We start from the raw sequence: 26,762 nt of genomic DNA on the forward strand, positions 1-26,762 counted from the left end.
ACTGCCACTCCCCAGGCTAGTCACTGCCGAATAAAGAACTGTTCCACCATTTCTCACCTGGGTGCCAGCTGCCCTGAGCCCATCTCCAGGGATAAATTAGCTGTGGGACCTAGCTGTGGCCTCTGGATCGTGTTGGACAGTGAAGGCCGTGGTTCCTGGCTAGAGTTCCTGGGAAAATGAAAAGTAGAGACAAGGAAGAAAAAAAAAAAAAAGTATCTGACTCTGCACAAAAGATACTACAGATTCCCTGGTACATGGGGTAATCACTGATAAATTCCCCTTTAAACCCCAATCCCTATGATACCTGTAACCTTAGATTCAGCAAATAATTCGCACTATAAACAACATGGTACAAACAGAAACTATGTCCTATAGCCAAGAGTTCATCCTGTTTGGGCTCTAACTCCTTCCAGGTATTCAATACCTAGTAGTTGTGGATGTGTGTATGTATATGTTGCATATCCATATATTGTGTTTAAAAAAAGCCTAAGTAAAAAAACTGATGAAAGTACACACTGAAACATTAACAAAAACTATTTCTTGATGGTGAGAATTTTTTTCCTTTACTATTTTCAATACTTTCCAAATCTTCTACAAAGAATATTAATTATAAAATAAAATATTAAGAATTAATTAAAACTATAGTAGAAAAAATCGTAGTACGCAAAAATGGGAAAAGCCATTATTTCCAGAAACAACTTCTTAAAAAGACTTAAACATTTCAAAATTTAAGCAAAAGAGAAACACAAAACAGCTGTTATTCAGAAATATAAAGATGCAAAAAAACAAAACAACTATAATGACCTGAGTCCTAAGTTAATGAAAATTTCTAACTGAATCCACTGTTATACTAAATTAATTAATAAAAAATTAAACTTCATGAGCCCTAAAAGTTGAATTAGAGGATACAGAGACTCAATGTTGTCACCAGGTATTATTCATACTTGATAATTATTTCTAATCAGATCTTCAGAAGTGGGTTCAAGGCCAATTCTACACAGAAAGATTAAATGGAAAAGAAGTACCTTGACAACTGACACCCACTAGGATGGGCACAATAAAAAAAGACAGCAAGAATGTGGAGAGGCTGAACTCTCATACACTGCTGATGAGAAAAATACAGCACTGGTGCTCAGAATGCAAACTGGTACAGCAGCTTTGGAAAACAGTTTGGGAGTTTCTCAAAAGATTAAGCATAGAGTTACCATGTGATCCGGCAATTCTGGGCTGTGCTTAGTCACTCAGTCATGTTCAACTCTTTGCGATCCCAGGGATTATATGTGCATGGGGGTTCTCCAGGCAAGAATACTGGAGTGAGTTGCCATGCCCTCCTCCAGGGGATCTGCCCAGCCCAGGGATCAAACCCAGGTCTCCCGCATTGCAGGTGGATTCTTTACCATCTGAACCACCAGGGAAGCCCAAGAATACTGGAGTGGGTAGAATATTCCTTCTCCAGCGGATCTTCCCAACCCAGGAATCAAACCAGGGTTTCCTGCATTGTAGGCAGATTCTTTACCAGCTGAGCCACCTAGGTATATACCCAAGAGAATAACATATCCACACAAGAAGTTGTACACAGATGTTCACAGCAGCATTCTTAGTATCCAAAAAATGTAAACAACTCAATATCTACCAACCAATGAACGGATAAACAAAAATGTTTTTCCATTTATAAGAAATGTCTAGATCAGGCAAATTTAGAGAGACACAGAACAGATTAAGTTACACAGGGCTTGAGGAAGATACTGTTAATTAGTACAGGATTTCTTTGGGGGTAATAGCTATTTTGTGTGCGGTAATACCCACACAGCCCTGTGACATACTAAAAAACCATACCCTTTAAATGAGTAAACCGTATGGTATACGAAATCTATTTTAATAAAACTCTTACAAAGCTGAGAAAAAGTTCAAACAGAAAACAATCAAAGAATAGAGAAACAGAAACTAATAAATTAGTCAATATAGCTATGCTCTAAAGCAAACTATGGCCCACAGGCCAAATCCAGTCCACTGCCCGTTTCTGTAAATAGAAGTTTACTGGAACATAGCCATCTTTATTCATTTCATTTGTCTAGAACTGTTTTTGTGCTACAAGAGCAGAGTTGAGAAGCTGCAATAGAGACTGTATGTCCCACAATGCTGAAATATTTACTATCTGGTCTCTTAGGAAAGTTTGCAGATACCTGTTCTAGGAAAAAGAAAAAATCTGCCAGACTAGAGCAATAAACTGATGTATAAAACAAAATTATTTCTAGACAAGACTGAAACAAAACTGAAATACAATTGACCTTTGAACAATTCGGGGGTTAGGGGCACTGACTCTCCCAAGTAGTCAAAAATCCAAGTCTAACTTATATAGTCAGCCTTCCATATGGGGTTCATCTAGTACTATATTATTTACTATTGAAAAAATTCTGTGTTTAAGTAGACCATTGCAGTTCAAACTCATGTTCAAAGGTCAACTGACCAAACTCTTCGCATGTCAGAATCTAGTCTCTAAGTCACTGTTTGCTAAAATTTTACTCTACTAGTGTAAATCAACTACATTCCTACAAAAAATTAAAATTTTTTTTATTCTACCTGGATGAACTACCCCAAATTCTAAGCAGTTGGCAGATGTGGAACTAATGGTATTTACTACTAGAAAAGGAGAAGGAAGAGGTAGGTAGCCAAGCAGACTTGGCCCATGAGAAATTTCAACACTGGAAAAGTTCTTTAAGGTACATACTTCACATTGGTGTTGGTACAGATGATGTACTCAATTTCATCTGAGTAAGGGTTCTGGAAAGTAAAAGAGCTGGTTCTCATCCAGAGCCATTCTCGGTTCTTAGACCGAAACCGGAACATGACAGACAGCACCTGGCCTTTTAACTTCACCACCTGAAAAAGTTTTCAAGCTATCAGTTGAAACTCACAAAAAATTTTCTTTAGACATGTACAATCCTAGGATTCTTGTGCCACTGTCCTTGAAATAACAATATCTTGCAATGTTACTAACAAAACAACGTGGAGAGTGAAACATTATTAAGCAACTAAATAATAAGGAGGTATATTTACCATGTTTCTTCTTAGAGTGCCAAGCTATCTGACCACTTTCACCAATGTCAAACAGGAATAACAATTATTTCCAGGAGAGAAAAGACTATGTTTCCCCAGTTCCTTTGGAAAGTCCCTTAAAGATACACTGATCTAGCAAATTTACTAAAAGTTTAATGACATTGAACATAGCCTACATGCTGCTCCTCAATCCTAGTTTCTACCACTATGACTGAGAATTTCTGTTTTCACAGCACACATGAAGGTTTCTATAAATAAAACTGAAATGGCTTTAGTTTTATTTTGCTTTTTAAAAGAAAGTAATTTTTTTATTATTTTCACTTCTGATCTCACACAATAGAAAATAATCTTTTGAATCCTCCTCCTTTATAATAAAAATATTAGAGGCTAACATTTGTTTTGTATTTACAATATGCCACGGCCTAGGCTATGTGTTTCTCCTTTTTTTAAGGACAAATTTACTTAACATCTAAAAAAATGTTTTCATCTTTAACACTTACATGTGCTCACTGAATAATATATACACAATGAAAATAACATTTGCATACAAACCAAGTACTGGATTTGAAATCTGATTATTGCTGTACGTATCTACACCAACAGAGTATAAATTCAGTACTTCAAAATACCTACACTATAAATTGCTTTTTAACCAAAAGTTAAGTGATAACATTTGTGTTTAAGTTGACAGAAGAGCGGCAGTAATTGCTGATATTACAGTTTGAGAAATAATTATAACAGAAAATGGGATATATTTCACTTAACAATAATAAAATGGTACATTTTGAAAATATAAATAAAACTTTTAAAAATCAAATGTGAAACAAAGTACAGCAAGAACCAAAATGGGAAGAAAACAAGGAAAACAAGCTTCTTTAGAAACAGTAACTAAATTTATGTACTGAGAAGCAAAAAGAAATATAAATCCATCTAGACTTAAGAAATATCAAAATCTAGAAATCAGCAACTAGTAAGCAGCAACTAGTCTGCACAGTAAAAAGTACCTTTGCTTAGTACTCTAGTATCACAGCAGCAACTGATGTCAGAATAAAAACCTTGAGATCACAGTGTGTCTGAATCACCCATTGCTTTGGAATAAACATTTTTCTACAAGTGATAAAATGGTAGGAACTCTGTGGCCAAATGTGTCAGAATTATGAATTTCATGGATTTAAAATATACTGTACAATATCTTCTCACACTGCCAGAAGTCCATGTCCTTAGCTTTGAACAGTTTCAACAGAAGTCAGAACAGCTTTTCTAAGACTGCACATATAACGCAATGTGATCCTTCTGCTGAGGACAAGTGATGCTGAAAACTCAGGAGACACTTTTTACTGCCATTGTCTGGTTTCCTCTAGAAGTTGAGCTATGTGTTTTAAACGCTTTATCTTATTTGCCTACTGTATCAGTAAAATTACTATGCTGTGCTGTGGTTAGTCATGTCTGACTCTTTGCGACCTCATGGACTACAGCCCGCCAGGCACCGCTGTCTATGGGAATTCTCCAGGTAAGAATACTAGAGTGGGTTGCCATGCCCTCTTCCAGGGATCAAACCCAGGTCTCCCGCATTGCAGGTGCATTCTTTAATGACTGAACCATAAAGGAAGCCCAAGAATACTGGAGTGGGTAGTTTATCCCTTCTCCAGGGGATCTTCCTGACCCAGGAATCAAACCGAGGTCTCCTGCATTGCAGGTGGATTCTTTACCAACTGAGCTACCAGGGAAACCCAGTAATAACACTAGTGAGGCTTAAAGAGGGAAATTAACCCATCTAATATAAAGTAAGAGTACCATCTAAAGCCAAGTCTGTCCTGAAATTAGAATTCACCAGATGTTTTCAGAATCTAGGGCCTAAAAAGTACAATTAAGAGTTAACTCTTACTTATCTATAGAAGAACTGTGAAATGAATTATTCAAGTACTACCCACTGTTAAGTGCAGAATATTTAAAATACTTTAAAGATGGCCGCTTGGATGTTGAGCAGCCAAAGTCAAACAGAAACACCTTGAACATTACATTATCCATAATTTCCAAGTACTGGTCCTTTCTGTTTCTTAAAAATACAAGTTAAGTAACAGTGTAAAACTGTAAGGCCTACCATAGTGCTCGATTAATCAGTACTCAATAAATATTTGTTGGATGAATGTAATAATAGATATTAGACAAAAATATTACTCCAATTCAAACCAGGAAAAAAAGCTACCTGTTGGAAGCTGTCTCTTAGAAGCTGCTGGTCTTCAGGATGACAGAATTCTACAATATTCTTTCCTAAGAGTTCCTAAAAGAGGAAAAGAAAAGTAAGATCAACACTTTTATGATCATCTAACTTCCCTGGCCCGTTAGGAGAGGAACTGGATTTAATTTCTCTTGCTTTTATCCTAGGATTATGGTTTAGAGGGGAAAAAAAAAAACACAAAAAACTAGAATCTGCTAAATAACTGACCTCTACAGCCATTTTCTTTTTCAGGATATTGCACGTTTATTTTAACTGTATTTTTTACAGATTTGAGGTATAATTTAGATAGGCTCACTCATTCCAAGTGGATTTGATAATTTTAATTTAATGATCTATAATATATTTATATAGTTATACAACCATTATCCCCAATTCAGTTTTAGAACATATCCACTGCCCCTAAAATTTCCTTTCTGCCAGTCTGAGGTCAATCCCTGTGCCATCCACTGATCTGCTTTCTGCTTCTTCAGTTTTGCTTCTCTGTACAAATGGAATCATAGAACAGGCAGTCTTGGGTCTGGCTTCTTTCATTTAACCTAATATTTTAATGAAGTTCATCTGTATTGTTCCAAATATCAACAGAATATCCTTTTTATTGCTTATAGGTATTCTAACATGGATATATCACAGTGTGTAGGACATTTAGGCTGTTTTCACTTTTTGGCTATTATGAATAATACAATCACGAACATCTGCGTATAAGTCTTTCTGTGAACATATGCTTTCTTTCTCTTGGGTAAATACTTAGGAGTGGACCTGCTAATTTGTAGGGTAAGTGGGTGTTTAACTTTTTAAGAAACTGCCAAAATATTTTTCCAAAGTAGTTTATCATTTTACTTATCTACCAACAATGTATGAAGGTTCTGTTTCTCCATGGCCTTGCCAATATTTTTTGATTATACCCATTCTAATGGGATACAGTGGTATCTCACTGTAGTTTTAATGTGTATTTTCCTAATGACAAGCAACTTTTTATGTGCTATTCATATTTTTTCTTTGATGAAATGTCTATTCAAATCTTGTGCTCTTTTTTTTAACTGGCTGGTTATCTTAATAAGTTTCAAGAGTTCTTCATATATTTTGGATATAAATCTTTTTTCAGATATATGATTTGTAAATATTTTCTCCCAATTTGTGGCTAGTCTTTTCATTTTCTTAATGATCTCCTTTTAGGAGGGCAAATTTTAACTTTTATGAAACCCAACTTATCAAATTTATTTTGTGAACCATGTTTTTAGTGTCATAAAAAAGTCTTTGTCTAGGGAATTCCCTGGCAGTCTGGTGGGTAGAACTCGGTGTTTTCACTGCCATGGCCCAGGTTCAATTCTTGGTGGGGAGCACTAAGATCCACCAGGCTACACAGTACAGCAAAAAAAAAAAAAAAAGTCTTTGCCTAACCCAAGATCACAAAGATTTTCTCCTAGTTTCCTCTAGAAGTTTTATATCTTTGGTTCTTACACCTTTACATCTTGGAGTTGATTTCTGTGTATGCTATGAAGTAAGAGTCTAAGTTCTTTTTGTTTTATTCTGTTTTGCACATGAATATCCAATCGTCCCATCCCCATCTATTGGAAAAGCTTCTTTCCCCTTGAATTATCTTCATATCTTTGTTGAAAATTAGCTGATCAGTTGACCATAAATGTGAGAATAGACTCCATTCTGATCTACTGATCTAATAACTATCCCTATACCAACACCACACTGCCTTGGTTTAACAACAGTTTTACAACAGGTGCTGCATTAGGAAGTGTAAATGACTTTGTTCTTCTTTTTCAAGATCCCTTTTTCACCAGCTTCTTTACACAGCCACAGCCACAAGTCCCTCCTGGTGACTAGAATTTTGAAGTTTATGTAACGACCTATTTCTCAATTCAGATATAGTTATATATGGTCTTCAGAATGAGATATCTAGATAAATCATAATAACTAGTGCTAAAGTTGCATGTTTAATGGGTTATTATGCACCTAGATTGATTATATGAATTATCTAAAGGTGGCCATATCATTATAGCTAGATAAAGTGCATCATTATCTGTATTAATAGCATTAATAACAAAGAAATACATATTCACACCTGTTGCTCCCACCTGGTTTCACAAGTTGTATTTTTCTAGCTCAGATGCTAACCTTGGTAGGAAGTTGAGATTATACTTAGCTATCAATAGAATAGGATCATCTCTTTTTCTGAGCTAGGGCTGCTATGTTTTGACTATCTCTGGAATTACATGAATGAATAATCTCAGCACATCCAAGGGAAAACAGAGGCCTAAATATCAGTGGTGAAACAACTCCAGCTCCTCACCTGTGGCTGGTAGCCAACAGTAGCCACACAGCGATGATCCACAAAAGTGAAGAGTCCCTCAATATTGTGTCGAGAGATGAACTCTGTTGGTTGACAAACATTACTCATGTCTGTACAGTTGGGAGAACTAGTTACCTGAAAGAAAAGAGATAAAAATGAGATAAAGAGAGATACCATTTTTTACAGATGTACTTCCCATCAGGTTCCCAATTTTAGGAATTTCTGAACTGTCACAACTCATCCAGAAAGGAAAAAACGATAATCACAGATAGGGCATAAGGCCTAGCTCCACTCCCACATGTGTACTCTTCACTAACTCTGTGAAGAAAGATAAAAATTCATTCAACCCCAAACCCACCTACTTTCATTTAGCTAAGTTGTATTGATTATTCATATTGGAAAATTATTCTCCCAAGTAATCAAGAAACATCTGTTTTTGTAAGGAGAAATCAAAATAATTCCCTTTCCCTACTGTCAGTCATGAAATGAAAAATGAGAAGAACTCTTTTATATTGTATAGGAGCAAAATAAATTAGTTGGAAATAGAAAATTTAGCTTGGCAAAGCTAAGAGTATGAAAAGAGGAAGACTGCTCTCTCCAAAAGATCTTTCACTGTCTTCAGTTTCTGCTAAATTGAACAGAAGCAATGTTAAGTGTGAATGCCATATTCCTTCAAATATTTGGAGATTTTCAGAATGCTTCATTTGTATTCAGAGAGTAAAAGAAAAAAATAACACGAACACATCCTGAAGATTTTCTCCCACTGAACGGGGGTGATATATTAACCAATGCAGAAAATTCATACTTGCCTGCAGTCTGCCAATGGCCACTAGGCAAAACTTGCTCCCCTGGCCAGCTTCTGGGTCATCATCTGGAAGTGAGACACCTTCAAGAAGTTGAAGTTAGAAGGTTTAACATGTATCTCAAACACAACTGCCTTCAAAAATTAGGTGCGTAAAGATTTAAAACACACACAGATATGATGAGACTAGGTATAAAACAACAGAGTGCTAAAAGACAAGAATAAAGGTAAATAACCAAAAGAACTTACCATATATATCAGGTACTGTTTTAAGTATTTTTATACATGTTAATTCATATATTATACTCACATTAACTATAAAAAATTACAAAGCACAGGTCCTACACAAAGTATTCTAAAAGATTAAGACGGCCAAACCAAATACATATGCAGGCACTGTATTTGGTCACTCTGTGACCATATCATCATTAAGAGAAGAGATGTCTTGCCTAACCTGTGACTTTCAGATTAAGCAAACAATCAAAAATGAAATTAAACCAAACATCAATAGTTATCTTCTTTGGAAAAGAGAGAAGCCAGGACTTCAATGTTTTATGTGGAAAGGGAAGACGGTTCCATTTTCCCGCTGCTCTTTGCATATTTATCTTCTTTTTACCAAGAAAAAATTAGTATTTCTTTGAAAGCTACATAGACATATAAAAGACCATATATATTGTAAATGTAGCGTTTATACAGTATATAATCTAAAAAGTTCAAACATCATTACAACTTAAAATTATTTTATCTTCATCACATTTAACTACCATTTTGGGGGTGCCTACCGTATGCCAGGCACTAGGCTAAGTTCTTTTCTTACACTAAACCTAATCCTCATAACAACTCTCTATGGGTTATATTATCTCCAGATTATAGATGAGAAAATTGAGGGTTTTTTAAGTCAAGTAACTTACTAAGATACACCACTAGTAAACAACGTCAGAAACAAACCTAGATTTTTACAAATTCAAACTTTAACCTCTTACCAAAATACACTACCTTGCCTCTCTTAGCTGCTATCCCTCTAGAACCCCCAATTCCCAGTCATACCTATCCAGCAGGAAGGTAATAAAGTTGCTAAGATTTGGAAATTCTGACCAGCCAGGTTAAAAGGCTGATCCTTGTACCCCAACCACTTTTCTCACATTTCCTTTTGACCGTTAGTTCCAGTAAAAGACACAGCCAATACTGAGTCACTTTCAAGTCTGAAAAATCCATCTCCCTAACTGGAATAGAAAATCCATAATGGAAGGGAAAGAGTCCACTTTTTCTCTCCTATCTTCTTACAGTTTATATCAAAGCAAATTTCATATGCAACAGGTATATGAAAAATGTTAGCTAACTTTCTTGGACTCTGAGGAACAAGCTGCACCCAGAAAGAAAGCACTATTCAACTTTCCTACCTGCTGGGGGCCAGGCCTTGATATAGCCTGTGCAGTGGACCACCACGAAATGAGGTTCCCCATCCTTCGCAGAGCCAAGTCCATTCCTAGAGAAATTACAGGTGTCAGGAAAAAACTTTACTCAGAATCATTTAAAAAGCAATGCTGGCTTAGTACCTTTAACTTTAGGCTACTGGGTGTTTAAATAATAGGATGACTATACTTGGACCTTTCCCACCCAAAAGTGACCACCATATTGTTCACCTTTGCCAAAGTGAAGCAACTGAAAGGTACTGCAGCAGGGAGAAAGCAGGTAAAGTGGGAGTGTAACTTCCTTAAACAGGATGAGCAAAAGATGCTTTAGAAGTTCAGGAAAAATAAAAATGTCACTGAGAAGTGAGGGATGAGGATAAGGGCTGCTGAAGGAAGTACTATAGTAAGATAGCTGAAAATGTGATGATCTCTACAGGTACTTGATCATCCCTTTGGGTTTGTTTTTTTTTTTCACTGCTTAAGATCTCACCTGCATCTGTTTCTCACAAAGCTCAGCCTATTCATGGAGACTGAATCCACAGAGCTATTGCCACACCTGTTTCAATGAACAGAGAGATTAAAAGCAATTAAGATGCACTATCATTCATACAACTTGAAAAAAAAAAAAAAATCGAAAAATGGGCAGATCTTTAAACATTTCTCCAAAGAAGAAATACAGATGGCCAACAGGTATGTGAAAAGTGGCTCGATACTGCTAATTAATAGAGAAATGCATATCAAAACTATAATGAGGTACCACCTCAAACTGGTCAGAATGGCCATAATTAAAAAGTCTACAAATAAATGCTGGAGAGGATGTGGAGAAAGGGGAACCCTCCTACGCTGATGGGAGGAATTCAAGTTGATGCAGCCACTGTGGAAAACAGTATGGAGGTTCCTCAGAATACTCAAAACAGAATTACCATAGCATCCAGCAAAATTGTAATTTAAAAAGATAAATGTATTCCTATGTTCATAGCAGCACTACTCACAATAGCCAAGACATGGAAGCAACCTAAATGTCCATCTACAGAGGAATGGGTAAACAAGATGTGGTAAATATATAAAATGGAATACTATTCAGCCAAAAAAAGAATGCCATTTGCAGCAACATGGATGAATCTAGCTATTATCATACCAAGTGAAATAAGAAAAAGAAAGGCAAATAACATATGATATCACTTCTATGTGGAATCTAAAATAGGATATAAGTGAACCTATCTATGAAACAGAATCAGGGACACAGAGAATAGACAGGGGGTTGCAAAGGGGGATAAAGGTGGCAGAGGTTTGGACTGGGAGTCTGGGATTAGCTGATGCAAACTGGAATGTATAGAATGGATAAACAAAAGGTCCTACCGAATGACACAGGGAACTATATTCAATATTCTGTGATAAACCATAATGGAAAAGAATATGAAAAAGAATGTATACATAGATATATGTATCACTGAGTCCCTTTGTTGTTCAGCAGTAATTACTACAATACTGTAATTCAACCACATTTCAATAAAAAAATAAATTAAGGAAAAAAAGCTGCACTATCAAAGAAGTTTTCATTATTTAACAGCCAGATAACAGGCTCTGGATACAACTTGACACAGAAAATTGGCAACAATGCTCCTAACAATGAAAGATATAGAAGTCAGGTTTGGTATTTCTAAAACTTGTTAACTGCCTCAGAGTTTTTTAAGTCAAAATGTTCTATATGCTCTACAAATGGAGATATTCTCTACATCAGGAGTTAGTACACTTTTTCTGTAAATAACCAGACAGTAAATATTTTCAGCTCTGTGGGCCAAACAATTTGTTACAGCTAGTTGACTCTGCTATTAAGAGTATGAAAGCAGCCAGACAGTATGTCAATAAATGGGCATGGCTATGTTCCAATAAAGCTTTATTTACAAAGAGAGTTGCGGTTTGTAGACTCCAGCACTATGCTGCAACAAAATCTATTTGCTGTATTTTGTTATTATCTAGGACTTCCCAGGTGGCACCAGTCGTAAAGAACCTGCCTACCAATGCAGGAGACTTAAAGAGATGCTGGTCCGATCCCCGGATTGGGAAGACCCCGGGAGGAGAGGAGCCTGGAGGACTACGGTCCATAGGATCACAGAGTCAGACATGACTAAAGCGACTTAGCACGCACACAATCACGTTATTTTTTACCTTGCTCCTCTGTATGTCATTGCAATAGCCATGTCCACATACTGGGACACTCTCTCCCATTCTCACTACTTTCTCTCATTTCTTTAATAATAAAATGTACATAGAATCTTATGTGTCATGCACTATTTTAAGCATCTTTTAAAAATTTATTTATTTTGGTGTGCTGAGTCCTCACTGCTACACGTGGGCTTTTCATTACAGCGCTTCTCTTGTTGAGGAGCATGGGTTCTAGGCAGTAGTTGTGGCACGATGGCTTAGTTTCTCTGAGGCCTGTGGGATCTTCACAGACCGGGGATCGAACCTGTGTCCCCTGCACTGGCAAGTGGATTCTTAACCATTGGACCACCAGAGAAGTCCTAAGCATTTTTATATATATTTATTCATCTAATCTTCATAACAACTTTATGAGGCTGATATAACTCCCAATATTAGGTGAAGAAATAAAAGCACAAGGCAGTCATTTAATCCATTCAAGGTCAGAAGATAAGTGATAAATCCAGTAGTCTGGGTCTAGAAGCTACTCCAAACCACTAAGCCATATAATATTAAATTTTGTAACACCCCCAGGAAACCTTTCTTAATATCCTACTCATCACTTCTAATGAGCATCCTCTCAATAGTCAATTTCCATTACACAACCTGAATTTATTTTGTAACATGAAGAGATGTTTTCTCTATCTGTGATGAAAACTACCACCATCCTTTCTTCAGAATCCTAAAATGTACAGTATATAATTTATAAATGTTGAATATTAAGTGAAAAGAATCAGAAAGTCTTAAATCTCTACTGAAGGGAAGGGAAGGGGGCAGAAGTGGCCTGAGTACATGGATGTTGTCTTGGAATACACCAGGAAAAATATACAGATACTGGCATCCAACCAGTATGGATTAAAACAAAATCCTGAATCAAACATGGGAAGTCAATTTCTTTGTGTCATTTGTTTTTTACATCAGCAAAATAGTAACCTTGAAATCTACTCTACGGGGCAGTTGTGGAAAATGAGATGACACATAAAGCACCTATCTATCATAAGAAGAATTCAGTAAATACTAGTTTGCTTATCACTTTGTGTTATGACTAAATCGGGTCTTGAGAGTTACATTTAATCTACCTGGAGCTTAGATTTAGATTCATGTTGATGTATGGCAAAACCAATACAATACTGTAAAGTAATTAGCCTCCAATTAAAATAAATAAAATTTTTTTAAAAAGTTTAACTCCTCTGATCAGAAATTAAACCCTCAGCTCTGAATTCTTCCTATGACAAGTCACAATCCTCATCCTGACACTCACCTCATACGACAAATAAATGATCTCCTTGAGCCCATACACATCCTCATGGAAGACTGCTGACCTTCCTTTTTCACTGTTCCAGTCTTCAGATCCAGTATACGCCCTGAAAAGGATGTGAAGAAGAGTCTGGAGTACATTCTTGTGTGCAGGGAAGAGAGGGAAGAGATACTGGGGGCAAAGCTAAGTAAATATTCACGCTCTTCAATCTCCTTGCTTATAACAGAATAAGCCAAGTATGAGATGGATTTTTTTCAAGTCTAAAACACCTCGATTCCCATCAATGAATCTTACGCTTCAGTTCAAAGGCAGCACTGGAAATAACTTTATGCAAGGGAAGATAGGAGCAGAAGTAGGTAGAGCTGGCAAACAAGAGCAAGGTTATATTCTTGGGACTGATTATTTTTATACACATGCATGCATGTACGCACACACACACACAGAGTGAATGTCATTGGTTTAAAAACAAATAGTTTTATATGCTAGAGAAAAATGCATCTGTCTCATGCTAAAATTGTCCCTCCTATATTATATAGAAACCAAATGGGAACTTTTGAGAAGAACTAGAAAAATGAAATCCATAAAAACATAAAAGAAGGGAAAGCTAAATACCAACATTAATATGACCATCATGGATCTGATTTCAATTACTAGCTTTAATCTGCTTCCACATTAAAATTTTTTCCAGATTGCTTAGGAGCAGATGTGACTTATTTCCTTCAGCCAAACTCTGGCAAAAGGACCGAACAACATTAAATGGAGGCAGCTGGGAGCGGGGGACCAAAAAAAAGACAGAAAAGTAGCACAGATACAAACAAACAAAAAATACCTGATATACTGAACGATAATCATTCCCCTCTAAAATAAAAATCTATCATCATAGAACCAAGTACAAAGTCAAAGCCAAGCACAACTTGGTAGAAAAAAATATCAAGTAATTACCCATACAAATGAGACAAAAGCATGGATAATTTAATTCTTTTAAAATGACAAGGGAGGTGGTGGTATTGTAGGTTTGGCCTTTATGGTGTATTTACACTATTAAGATTAAAGTAAACTTTTATATAAACACTGTCACTAATGAAACATTTTCTAAGGATGAGCTACAAAATACATTACTTGCATGTGGACAAAAAGAACAGATTATACTCATGAAAGAAGAAAATTCTAAGAGTTTTGCCAGATAAAATGGGAAAATTTAAGCGTTAAAATACCTCTTCTATCTCAGGAAAAAAGAAGAAAGGACTTGCCATTCATTTCCCATCTACGTAACTCATACCTGTCAGCGCATTTTCCGAAGTGGAAAGCTGCTCACGAAGTTTGTCCACATCATCTGGGTGCACCTGATCATACAGCGTGCTACCAAACCACTCAGACTGTGGCTGGTTCAAAACTGGGGTCACTGAGTCAGAGACATATACCACCCGGCCTGTCTCACATGAGACAATAAACAGAAAGCCGTCTGCTGCCTCCAAGATCAAATGTTTCAGTTCCTGCCCAAGGAAGAGAAATACAAGTTAATACTGAATTTTTTTGGAAAAAAAAAAAACAAATGTTACTATGGAAAGAAGGAAGACCCTTCAGACCATATGTATCTTTCCATAAACAACTGTGGCCTTCTGTTCGACCCACAGGCACAGCTTTGTACCTTAAATATAATCACCCTCACTGACAAGGTAGCTTTTTCCAATAGATAGTTCATCAGTCTGTCTATGTCACTATCCACCTCCCTCCTCTTTACCTCAGATCTCGAAACAGATAATAAAAATGCTTACTATTAACAAAAATTGAGTTCTTGATCTCACCCTTTCTGGTCTCTTAGGATGATGCGCTACAAGTATTCATATTTTCTCTTTCCCCTCAAATCTTAAACATGATCAAGTTTTCTTAATGCTATACAAAACTTCCCTCAACTCTGCCCAACTCATCTTCCAGGGCCAAGCTTAAATTAAGAGTAATGTTAAACTCACTGGCTCTACTCTCTTACTTTTCATGTATTTCTCAGTCTATCTGCAATCTTCCCTCTCAACCACTACATCTTTTTTCAGCAGGTTACTATTAGTAATGTATTCCTAACTGGCAACTCAAGTGCTCTTTCCTGAGTCTGTGCACAATGTCACTAGAGATCTGACAGTGTTGTTCATTCTATCCTTTAGAATTTATTTCTGCCTAGCTTCTATGACACCATTCTCGAACTTTTACCTCCTTTTCAAATGTCGGTTGTCTGCTTTAAGCTCCTTTTCCTCTGTTCAAGTTTCACGTGCGGGCATTTCCAACATTCTATCTTAAGTTCTCTCCTCTATTTATTCCATACTCTCTGAGAAATCATATCCACTTCTCCACTATGAAATGATACCCAAGTCTACATTTCTAGACTTGCGTAAAATCTACTAAGCATCTCCAAATAGACATTCTATCAGCAATTCAATTTCAACATTTCAAAACCCAGCATCATTTCCCTCTTCAAAAACAATCCTCTGTGCTCTTCCAGCACTCTCTTTCTTGATTAACAATATCCCCTTCCTCTCAGGGTATAGGTCTAAAAAAATCTAACTAATCTCTCACACTCCAGTGATAACTCAGCTTATCAATTCTATTTCTGAATATAACATCACTGTCTTAGTTATCTCATGCCAAGACTAATGGTCTCCCTGCTTTCACTCTTTCCAGTCCATCCTTAAAATGCTACCACATTTTTTATAGCTACCCATTGCCTAAAAATTAAAATCTAAGTTATTTAACATAACACTTAAATATTCCTTCATCAGGTGCCCCAGGGCATGCTAAACTGATTTTCCTTGAATAAAACCTGATTATTCTCACGGTGCTTTTAATCAAGCTATTTCCAATATTTACAATATTATTCCCCTATTCTTTGCTTTGCATATTTACACTTTACATATTTACACAGGACTTATTATTGCACCTCTGATATGGATTGGAGTCTGTGTTTACATCATGATTTACTTATTTACACGTTTTCATCTGTGACTACTTCTTACCATTCTTTACATTTCTAACAGCACAAAGTATCTGGATAGCTCACCAAAAGTGCCTAACTGGAAACCACTGAATCGATATCTATATGTATTCTGTTAGTACAAACTGATTAGCTATTTCAATGTACATATATATATAATCTGTGTTATATGTGCTTTCATATAGACCATCCTATTTGGAAAAATTTTATTGCTTTCTTCCAAACCACATTCCTTCCTTCCTTCTGATCCTCTGAATAAAAGGATGGCTGCTGCTGCTGCAGCTGCTGCTAAGTCGCTTCAGTCATGTCCGACTCTGTGCGACCCCATAGACGGCAGCCCACTAGGCTCCCCCGTCCCTGGGATTCTCCAGGCAAGAACACTGGAGTGGGTTGCCATTTCCTTCTCCAATGCGTGAAAGTGAAGCCGCTCAGTCGTGTCCAAGTCTTCGACACCCCATGGACTGAAGCCTTCCAGGCTCCTCCGCCCATGGGATTTTCCAGGCAAGAGTACTGGAAAAAGGATGGCATTACAGTCAATTTTTTCTTCCTTGTACTTCCTATATTTTCTGAATTTTTCTGCAATAAATAAGTGATACTTTTAACAATCAAAACAGAACATGGCTACTCTTTGAGGTCTTTGCTGACTATTCTCACTCAGGCCCAGACACTCTATTTACTGTAGCCATCCTGCTAGTATATATGTACTTGTGTGTGTCTATGTGCTCAGTCTATCAGTTGTGTTAGACTCTTTGCAACCCTATGAACTACAGCCCGCCAGCTCCTCTGTTCATGGGACTTCCCAGGCAAAAACACTAGAGTAGGTTACCATTTTTCCTCCAGGGAATCTTCCTGACCCAGGGAGGGAACACATGTCTTCTGCATTGCAGATGGATTCTTTACCACTGAGCCATGGGGGAAGCCAACACATATATTTAATCCTATATAAATTGTTAATAAGTTCTTTAAAGGCGTTTCTTCCCATATGCATTTTCCTCATTTTTCACTTACGTGTGTATTCTGTTACTCACATATTCATATTCAAACCGAGTTTCTGAAAAGCTGGAAATGTTTCTACCTTCTATTTCTCTCACAGTGCATTGAATGTAATAGAGCATATCTCTAAGCAGCAACAACTGCCTGTTAGATTCCTTTCATCACTAAAACTGGAAGCTGCTTCAAGTAAAAGAAATATATTACTTTCATCTTCTATAACCCTAAAGCCAAGGAAAAGAACTGGTTCTTTGGGGATGAACAGTCATCCCCAAGATTCCAATCTTCCACAGAAGATTCTGTTCTTCTACCCTGAAGACTGGATTCATGAGTAAAGTTCTAAAAATACCTGTAAGCGTGCTAAATAGTTTTCACAATTCTTCTCACTTCTGTTCCAAAGCTAATAAATGGTATAGTCAGGGATCAAAACTCACTTTCCTATGACCTATTTCCTTCAGAGCTGAATTCCTGTCCTTTAAAGAATTTACAGATTCAGCTCTGCTCTGATTCCCAATAAAACACACACTTCAGGATTATGAGCATCTGCCCCCAAAAGATCAAAACTTTCAAAAAATTCTAGACCCCCTCATGTGTGCTTCCCAGAGACCTGATCAGTGAGGAAAGACGGCTTGTAGGTGCCGTCGGTGGATGTGTTGCCAGTTCCCCTCAAGGACTTCATGTGAGAAACTGCCATGCGTAAGATGGTTAGCTTGTCTGGTTTCCGAGCCAGGGCGCTACAGGTGGGTACCATGTCTGACAGTTCTGTTATGTAGGCTGTCATCTTGTTCCGTCGTCGCCGTTCAATCTCGCTGTGGTTTTCCCTGCATGGAGGGAGAGAGGAGAAGCCCCATCCAGGTGGTCATATCTGGCCACTTGGGAGCAGAGAGAGTGACATGGACACCAAGTGAGCTGCTGAAGAAATGCAGTACTTAGATATAGTAGTGCGTAAGTCTCAGATGTTAGAGTAAGGTCTGCCAAGCTTCTCATGCAGAGCAAGCATGGAACAGAAACTAACAAAGTAGACAAGAGTACAAGCGGATACCAGCAAATCTAACTCCTGGAAACTTCACTTCCTATGTAAATCACCACTCCCTCAGAACAAAAAGTGTTTTAAGAAATGACAGTCTTAAAAACTGTTGATTTTATTCACTTAAGTTCCTCAGCTTGACTGATTTATTTATCAACTCAACTTTTTAGAGGCTGAAAACAAAAAATGACCAACTTTTTCCAACAGAAGTATGTTGCTCCACAGTTGATACGAGAATTGATTAGTATAGACTCCCCTGGTCTATAAAATATTGTTTGTTCTAAGTATCTTTCTTATTCTCAACACTAGGAGGCAGAATTGGAAGTTCTACTTGTCCCCCTAATGGACAAGGCCCTAGCTTCTCTATCTGGGTGTGGTGCCAGTACACTGAGCTCAAGAGATTTATAAGATGCCATTTACTAGAAGTCCCTTATGATGCCCAATTTGGGACAAAGTGAACTGGAGAACAGGATGCTTAAAGGCCTGAAAACAGACAATCTGGATCTCACCAGGGAAAGCAGAACACATCTCCAATACTGACTTCCTCAAAATCAGGGTAGCTGCTGCTGCTAAGTCGCTTCAGTCGTGTCTGACTCTGTGCAACCCCACAGACAGCAGCCCACCAGGCTCCGCCGTCCCTGGGATTCTCCAGGCAAGGACACTGGAGTGGGTTGCCATTTCCTTCTTCAATGCATGAAAGTGAAAAGTGAAGTCTCTCAGTCGTGTCCAACTCTTCGCAACCCCATGGACTGAAGCCTACCAGGCTCCTCCATCCATGGGATTTTCCAGGCAACAGTACTGGAGTGCGGTGCCATTGCCTTCTCTATAATCAGGGCAAAATTACTGCTAATTATATACTTATAAAAGTATAATTCAGATTTTTTCAAATTGGATTTCTGAAAAGCCTACTAGTTCCTCAGTATCTTCCATAGGAATACTTCAAGGAGAGACTCAAACAACAGCTGCATTCCTGTTTCTGTTCTGAGCAGCTTTGCTTTATCTTTTTTACGGACTTCTATTACCACTAAAGATTCTATCTGAACAAAAGTTCTCTGCCAAAACAAACAAAAAGAAAACAATGAATCTAACTTAAATCTCTTCTTTATGATTAAAGCAAACTAATGTCCAGTAGTTAACTGACTTTTCCAAGGGCAGCCCCCATTCCCAATGAATGCAGTGTTCTTCCCACCATACCACACCAGTTTTCTGAAACGTGGAAGCGTTAGCAGGCATAAGTTAAAATGGCAGCAAAATGAGATTGTGACTCAGCTGAAAGAGGTAACAATAGGTCTCACAGCGCAGGTCCATTTTGGTTACTCTGCATGAGAAACATAAAATTTTACTCTTAAACATAAAGCACCCATTTCCTTGTATCTGACAGGTTTCTGACACTGAAATCCAGAAGACTGATCTTTTAAATAGCCACATCAAGGCTGCTAAGCTTTTCTAAGAAACCACAAGATTCATTCACCAAAGCCACACCAGTACTGCTGTGACAAAGTAATCTAGGCTGTGAGTGTACCCAGGAAAATAAGGGTGAGCTTTCTAGAAGTGTGTGGAGTAAATTAGTTCCAAAGACTAGGAACTAATTGCAAACACAGATATATTTATTGGCTTTCTGATAAAAGAGCATTTTCCTGCTAAAGTATCGACTGGCACAGCTGCACTGTTTCTAAAAGCTTTTTATTCTGTGAAATTTAGTGTGCTAAGATAAAGATAAAAAGAGAAATCTATAAAACTAATAGCAATTTCTTAAATTCTTATGTTCCCTCAACTCACCCACTTTCTGGTGGGGGAAGCCAAAGTTCCTGTTATATACAAACTTCTAAAAATCTTGTCCTCTCTTGCCACAAAGAAAAACATGAAGATAAAGGGGAAGAAAAGAGCAGAAATAAGAAAAAGGATAGAAAAAGCAGCAGCATCCACTTCATCATGCTAAAAGACACCATTTTCCTACCTGGCGAGTCTCTCCTTATCCGCAGAGCTCTGCTCATCATCCGACCTAAAAACAGAATTAATGAACTAAGCTAAATGTAAAATAAAAAGGAAGGAAGGAAGGGGGGGAAAGAAGGAAGGAAGGGAGGAAAAAAGGGAGGAAGGAAGAAAAGAGGGGAAGGAAAGAAGGAAGGGGGGAAAGAGGAAAGAGGGAGGAGAAAAGGGGGAAGGGAAGGGAAGGGAAGAAAATAACAGAAAAAACAGATGCAGAGAAGAGGGAGAAATGGAAATATAGACAAGAACCTTGCTGTACTCGACCAAACCATCTGTCAGAATAAAGGAAAAGTAACTTACAGGACAAAGGTCAACATAAAAGCAAGCCCAATATTCATTATAAATGAACACAATCTGAGCACAGAAAGCCACGTATCTCTTTAGAAACCAAGCAGACCTACTATGTGAATAACAACTAAACAAGGGGTACTATTTTCACATATTGCTTCCAATCTGGAAAGAAAGTAATATTCACGTACGCTATTTCTACACTGAGAAAAAAAAGAATCAAGCAGTAAATCATGCTAAGAAAGTCAAACAAGTGATCACAAACACACTCTCTCTATAACACACGTACAGCACACGTGTGCTCACGGACACAATGACCAACCAGGTTTCCCTTGAGAATCATATAAATAAAACTGAGAGCTAGGTATCTAGTACATCCCCTATCAGTGATTTGATCTTGAAGTGGTACATTTCTCTTTTGTCGCTTTCCCATTTCTCTGCAATAAAGCCTTAACATTGCTGGATCCTAGATCAACTCCCTCTCTCCTGGAGGGGGCTACAAAGAATTACCACTACATTTCTCTGAATAACTGAAATACTATAAGGGTTTGTGGCAAATGATGAAACACGTTGGTAGTTGGTGTTGGTAGTTCAGTTTATCAGTAATCAATTCCATTTTAAATATATACATAAGTATATGTATATAAAGAGATGAAGAAAAAATATTTAAGTGTGATATATTAACAGGCTGAAAACCCAGCTATTAAAAAATGACAACTACAAAGATTTTGTAGAAAATGGTCAGCAGGGGGGAAGAAAGAGACATAAAAATAACACAGTAATGACAAGAACCACCTGAAAACTTATGCATATTGACAAGAAAAAGAAAAAAAGGTGATATTAAGTAAAGTTTCATATTCACTGGGTTATTGTAATTCCTTAACAAACTACAAATATTTTTTCAAAAAGTTGGGAAAATTCATTTCATCTTTTGAAGACCCTCTACTGAATCCCAAACAAGAATACGTGAGGTGAACTAGCTTAACAAATCTTAAAGAAATGAGTTCTGGGAATTCCCTGGCAGTCCAGCGGTTAGCACTCCACACATTCACTGCTGGGGGTACCAGTCCAATCCCGGGTCATGGAACCAAGAGCCCACAAAGAAATGAGCTCTGTTGTTTGCAAGTTAAATATCTAAAATTACTATTACTACTCCTACCAATACAGATACATAATCCCTTATCTACTTCAATATTTCCAAATAAAATACAGAATGTATAAATATTCACATTTTAAATTTTGAATTAAATTTTAAAGTCACTCAGTCGTGTCCGACTCTTTGTGACCCTATGGACCATACAGTTCAAGGAATTCTCCAGGCCAGAATACTGGAGTGGGTAGCCTTTCCCGTCTCCAGGGACATCTTCCTAACACAGGGATCGAACCCAGGTCTCCCGCATTGCGGGTGGATTCCTTACCAGCTGAGCCACAAGGGAAGCCCAAATTAAGCAAGACAAATGAAGACTAAAACAGTTCAGGTCATGTTTTCATAGCTTTTTGGAATTTCAGTCAAGAGACTGTGAAACCCATACCACCACTATTATTTGATGGCTTCACTTTCTAATGCAGTTCTTTAAAAACTATTGCCCAAATATCTACTATTAACTTCTCATTTGAGAGATGATTCACATCCTAAAGTGTTCGTAACTATCTACTTCAGATTTGAAGTAACTACAAATTCTTTAGAAACCTTTAAATCTGCTCCTTTTTTTTTCTATTGCCATTGCCACCATTCTAGCCCAGGCTCTCATGATTTTATCAGTCTTATTGTTTCAACGGTCTCCCATTTACCCTCTTGACTACAGTGCTTCTCTTTAATGAGTCCTATATAAAGCTACTGGGGAAAAATTCATATGTATTTTATATTGATACATTATCATTTCATTCAAAGCCTATGATGGCATCTCACTGCTTCAGAGTAGTTTAAGACTACTCTGATTGATATTGCTTAGCCCTTGACATCAATGGTTCTCAATGTATGGGCCCCAGACCAGTAGCATTAGCAATGAATAAGTAGTAATTGCTTAGTTAAGCATTGGATTTTGGATTACTCACTTTTCTGATGTGGTTGCAAATTCAATTTTTAAAAAACAAATAATTTACTGCTTAACAATATACAGAATATATTTGAGTTGAGAGGATCTTTTTAATATAAACCAAAGTATTTTTCATGCTCTAGACAGGTAACTTAAACAAACGTATTTCAATAAAAACTGCACTCTTTGTGTAAATTGTTTCTTTGCTGTCATCTTTAAAAGAATAGAATCATTATCTGTACAGATTTTGTAGATCCACTTAATAATAAATGCAACCAAGAAATTCATATTGTTTGTGTTTCTGTGGACACCCAGCAAGCACAATGTATAGCTATTTATCACATACATAAAAACACTGTTTAAGTATACCATTAGTTTGGCACCATAAGTCTGAAAGCCATGTTACCTGACCATAAACAACAATTATAATACTAATTTTTACCAGTTGAGACTGGGCAGAGAAATTAGCTCTCATTGAGAAAAAATTAAAACTGAGAATTTTTAAATTGCCTGGTCCCATAACAAGGACCAAGATGCTCTACTATATTACCTGGCAAATCGCTCTTTATCATTAGACATCTGATCATCATCACACCTGAAGGAGAAAAAAAAAAGATTAATCCAAGGTGTTACACTTGTTATATCTATTTCATTCTGAAAGGAGAACCAGAAAGGGGTAAAAATATTCAGCAAAAAAGCCAATTGAAAAGGCAGCACAAAGCAATAGAGATAATAATATCATCTCACAGAACTTAAAAATCCATGATTATTATTTGTCTGTTTTCTAATGTCTCCTTTACTCTTATTTACCAAACATTCCAAAAAAAGACGTCGAGCTCATGAGGGCACAGCTGCCTGCCCTGTCAATACCTCCCCGAGGTTAGAGATAGTTTTGTTTTTCTTTAATTATGTGAAAAACCATGTAACATCAAATTTGCCATCTTAGCCATGTTTAAGTGTATGGCTCAGTCGCACTAATTATATTCACACTGGTGTACAAAGTATCTCTAGAACTTTTTCACACTGAAAAACAAACTCTATAGCTACTGAACACCATCTTCTCATTCTCTCTGTCCCCATCCCACCCCCAGCTCTTGACAACAACCACTCTACTTTGTCTAATTTTGACTACTTTACATCCTCACATAAGTGAAAGCATACAGTATTTATTTTTTTGACAGGCTTATTTCATTTAGTATAATGCCCTCAAGGTTCATCCATGTGGTAGTAAGTGACAAAATTTCCTTCTTTTTTAAGGCCGAGTAATACTGCATTTGTGAGTGGATATCTGGGGTGCTTCCACCTCTCAGTTACTGTGAAAAATGTAGCAGTGAACATGAGTGTACAAATATCGCTAAGATCTTGCTTTCAATTCTTTTGGATATATAACCAGAAGTGGCACTGCTGGATCATATAATATTGCTGTTTTTAACGTTTCAGGGAACCTCCGTACTGTTTTCCAAAGTGGCCATACCATTTTATATTCCTACCAACAGCGCCCAAGAGTTCCAATTCCTCCATATCCTTACCAATGCTTGCTATTTTCTGGATTTTTTGCTGGTAGCATTCTAAAGGCCTACTCACTGTAGTTTCGATTTGCATTTCTCTAAATGATTAGTAATGTTGAGTGTCTCTCCATGTGACTTTTAGCCATCTGTGTATGTTCTTTGGAGAAATGCCTATTCAAATCCTTTGCTCATTTACGCAGGTTGTTTTTTGTTACAGGAGTTCTACAAGTATCACATCAGATATATGATTGGCAGATATTTTCTTCCATTCCATATGTTACCTTTCCACTGGGCTTCCTTTGATGTGCAAAAGTTTCTAAAAGTCTTAAATTTTGATTTAAACAACGAACAGTATCTCTTTGATTAAGAAAACACAATCCATTCATCTCAAGAACTTTTACTTATCAAGCTGATGAATCCTGTTTGCTACTACAGAAACCGCAAAGGAGGATGCATTGAAGGAGGTTAAACCTAACTATGAAAACACCACTCTCTTCTCCAGATGGTCTAAATTTTCCTCTTCTCACTGCCACAGGACATAACAAAAATCCATCAGCTTTGGGCAGAAAGAGGCTTTGTGAGACAGGTAAGACTCACAAAATTTTCAGTTAAACCAGTTACTCCTATTACAGCCAAAATTTATACTTCACAGGCCATATAAATCCTTAACTAATTTGACCCCAAAAATTCTCTCTGAAAATAACTGGAGAGTAGACACAGAGGTGCAGTGGAATTTCAGCTCAAGGACAAACTGTTTCTAAGATACAAAATACACTATAGCTCACATGCTACAGACTCTTAATGAAAAACGAAACCTGTAATTTGCATATTAACTCTGAATCTCAAGAATGTGTCTTCCAGGTCCTTGCTACTCAAAGTGTGGTCAGTGGACCAGAAGCAGCAGCATCCCTTAGGAATCTGTAAGAATGCAGAATCTTGGGCACTATCCGAGACCTAACAAATTATAATCATCTTGTAAACAACCCCCTGGTGGATTTGTACCTGCATTTGAGCTTGAGAAGCATTATTTTAGTACTAGCAACTCTGATATTGTATGTAGAATTTAAAATCCTTCATATTCTTAAAAATTATTTCATAGTGTTGTGTGGAGAATATAACAAAATGACACTTGAACAAAGTGATGAAAAGAGGTCATAAATTACAACTTGCATCCACCAAGAAGACTGAGTTAATCCACCAAGTATCGAGCTGATTTATAGATTTACAGATACAATGCAAGTAAGACTTTCACTCCCAGACCAAAGTGGAAAACTCCAATTAAAAAAATGTACCAGGAATTCCTGTTTAGGTCTCCATATTTCCACTGCCTGGGGCATGGGTTCAATCTCTGATTGAGGAACTAAGATCCTGCAAGCCATGAGGCCAGAGGAAAAAAAAGTTCTGATGATCAAGTAAAAAAAATTTGGTGATGACTCTCCTGGGCATGCATAATGACCTATTTGGTAAGATCAATTATGAAAACTTTTTTTTAAGGTCGGGGAAAGGACAAATAAACCTTTTAAAATTTGTGTGTAGTTTGTGACTACCAGATTTTGTGGAATGGAAGCAATGACTCAGGGCTGGAGCTAAATGACAGGAATAAATAAGACTAGTGATTACCTCTATCCCATTAATATGCACATCTGCTACTACTGTTTTATCTATTATTATAATTAGGAATTCCTAATTGGAGGAATGTGCACTGGAACTGTGTGGAAAAAGTCTATTCTTGCATAGAAATTGAAATGTTTTCCCGTCTTTACATTTGCTGACACTCATTAACGCTCAAGACCTCTCTTGGAAAATGGCTTTCTCCAATATTTTACAACTATTTCTTTATGGTAACCAAGTCACAGTTGTTGTTTTTGAGAATATCTGGCAGTGTTCCACAGCTGGGCAGAAGCTAAACACACTAGCTTTAACTTTAAATACTGCAAAAACAATAATAATAGATAGACAGATGTCACTGACTCAACTAAGCACTATAAAACTAAACAATGGCAAACAATTTAGAATACGGGCATCTTCTGTATAAAAACAAAAAATGAGGAGACAATGACTATATATGCACACAAATATGTGCATTTAAATACACTTACATATGCACTGAATATTCGTGGAAGGATACTTAATAAACTGGAAACTATAGTCTCAAGAGAAGGATTCTGAAGGTATGAAGTGAAATGAAGATGTACTTTCATTACATATAACCTTGCACTGTTTAACAATTTTGTGATAAAGTATGTTCATATTTCTTTTAAGAACTTAGTTCAAATAGTAAAATCCAGAAACTCACATAGTAAAATAAATTTTTTTAAGAACAGGGCTCCTGTATTTATTTTTCAAATATGTGTTACTCTGCAATGTAGACAGTACCTAGGTAGCATTTTCAACTTTGAAAAGAAAAAAAAGGCAGGGTGCAGTCAAGGTTATCATCCATTCTTTGACTCTTATTGCTTTCCTGACTTAAAAACAAAGTGAAGTAAGGACATTCCTGGTGGTCCAATGGTTAAGACTCCATGCTCCCAATGCAAGGGGCCTGAGTTCGATCCCTGGTTAGGCAACTAGGTCCCACATGATGAACTAAAGATCCAACATGTAGCAACGAGGATCCTGCATGCTGCAACTAAAACCCAACACAGCACCAACCCCACCCCCCCGCCAAAAAAACC

The 26,762-nt window shown here is 37.1% G+C and overlaps 1 protein-coding gene across 3 annotated transcripts in view; it reads right to left on the reverse strand.

Annotated features, from left to right (window-relative positions):
* The window catches only part of ARNT (aryl hydrocarbon receptor nuclear translocator), a 66,336-nt gene that overhangs the window by 5,846 nt on the left and 33,728 nt on the right, over positions 1-26,762 (reverse strand). For all 3 annotated transcript variants that reach the window (XM_018046046.1, XM_018046044.1, XM_018046045.1), the window contains 12 exons: positions 23,133-23,177; positions 20,227-20,271; positions 17,850-18,063; positions 14,552-14,765; positions 13,276-13,378; positions 10,303-10,368; positions 9,801-9,886; positions 8,408-8,484; positions 7,599-7,733; positions 5,264-5,338; positions 2,729-2,880; positions 58-168 (listed from right to left, as the gene is read on the reverse strand). In XM_018046046.1, the coding sequence (XP_017901535.1) occupies positions 58-168; positions 2,729-2,880; positions 5,264-5,338; positions 7,599-7,733; positions 8,408-8,484; positions 9,801-9,886; positions 10,303-10,368; positions 13,276-13,378; positions 14,552-14,765; positions 17,850-18,063; positions 20,227-20,271; positions 23,133-23,177 (1,323 nt within the window). The remainder of the gene's footprint in view (positions 1-57; positions 169-2,728; positions 2,881-5,263; positions 5,339-7,598; positions 7,734-8,407; positions 8,485-9,800; positions 9,887-10,302; positions 10,369-13,275; positions 13,379-14,551; positions 14,766-17,849; positions 18,064-20,226; positions 20,272-23,132; positions 23,178-26,762) is intronic.

Source organism: Capra hircus, chromosome 3 (assembly GCF_001704415.2).
Source record: "Capra hircus breed San Clemente chromosome 3, ASM170441v1, whole genome shotgun sequence".
NCBI lineage: Eukaryota > Metazoa > Chordata > Mammalia > Artiodactyla > Bovidae > Capra > Capra hircus.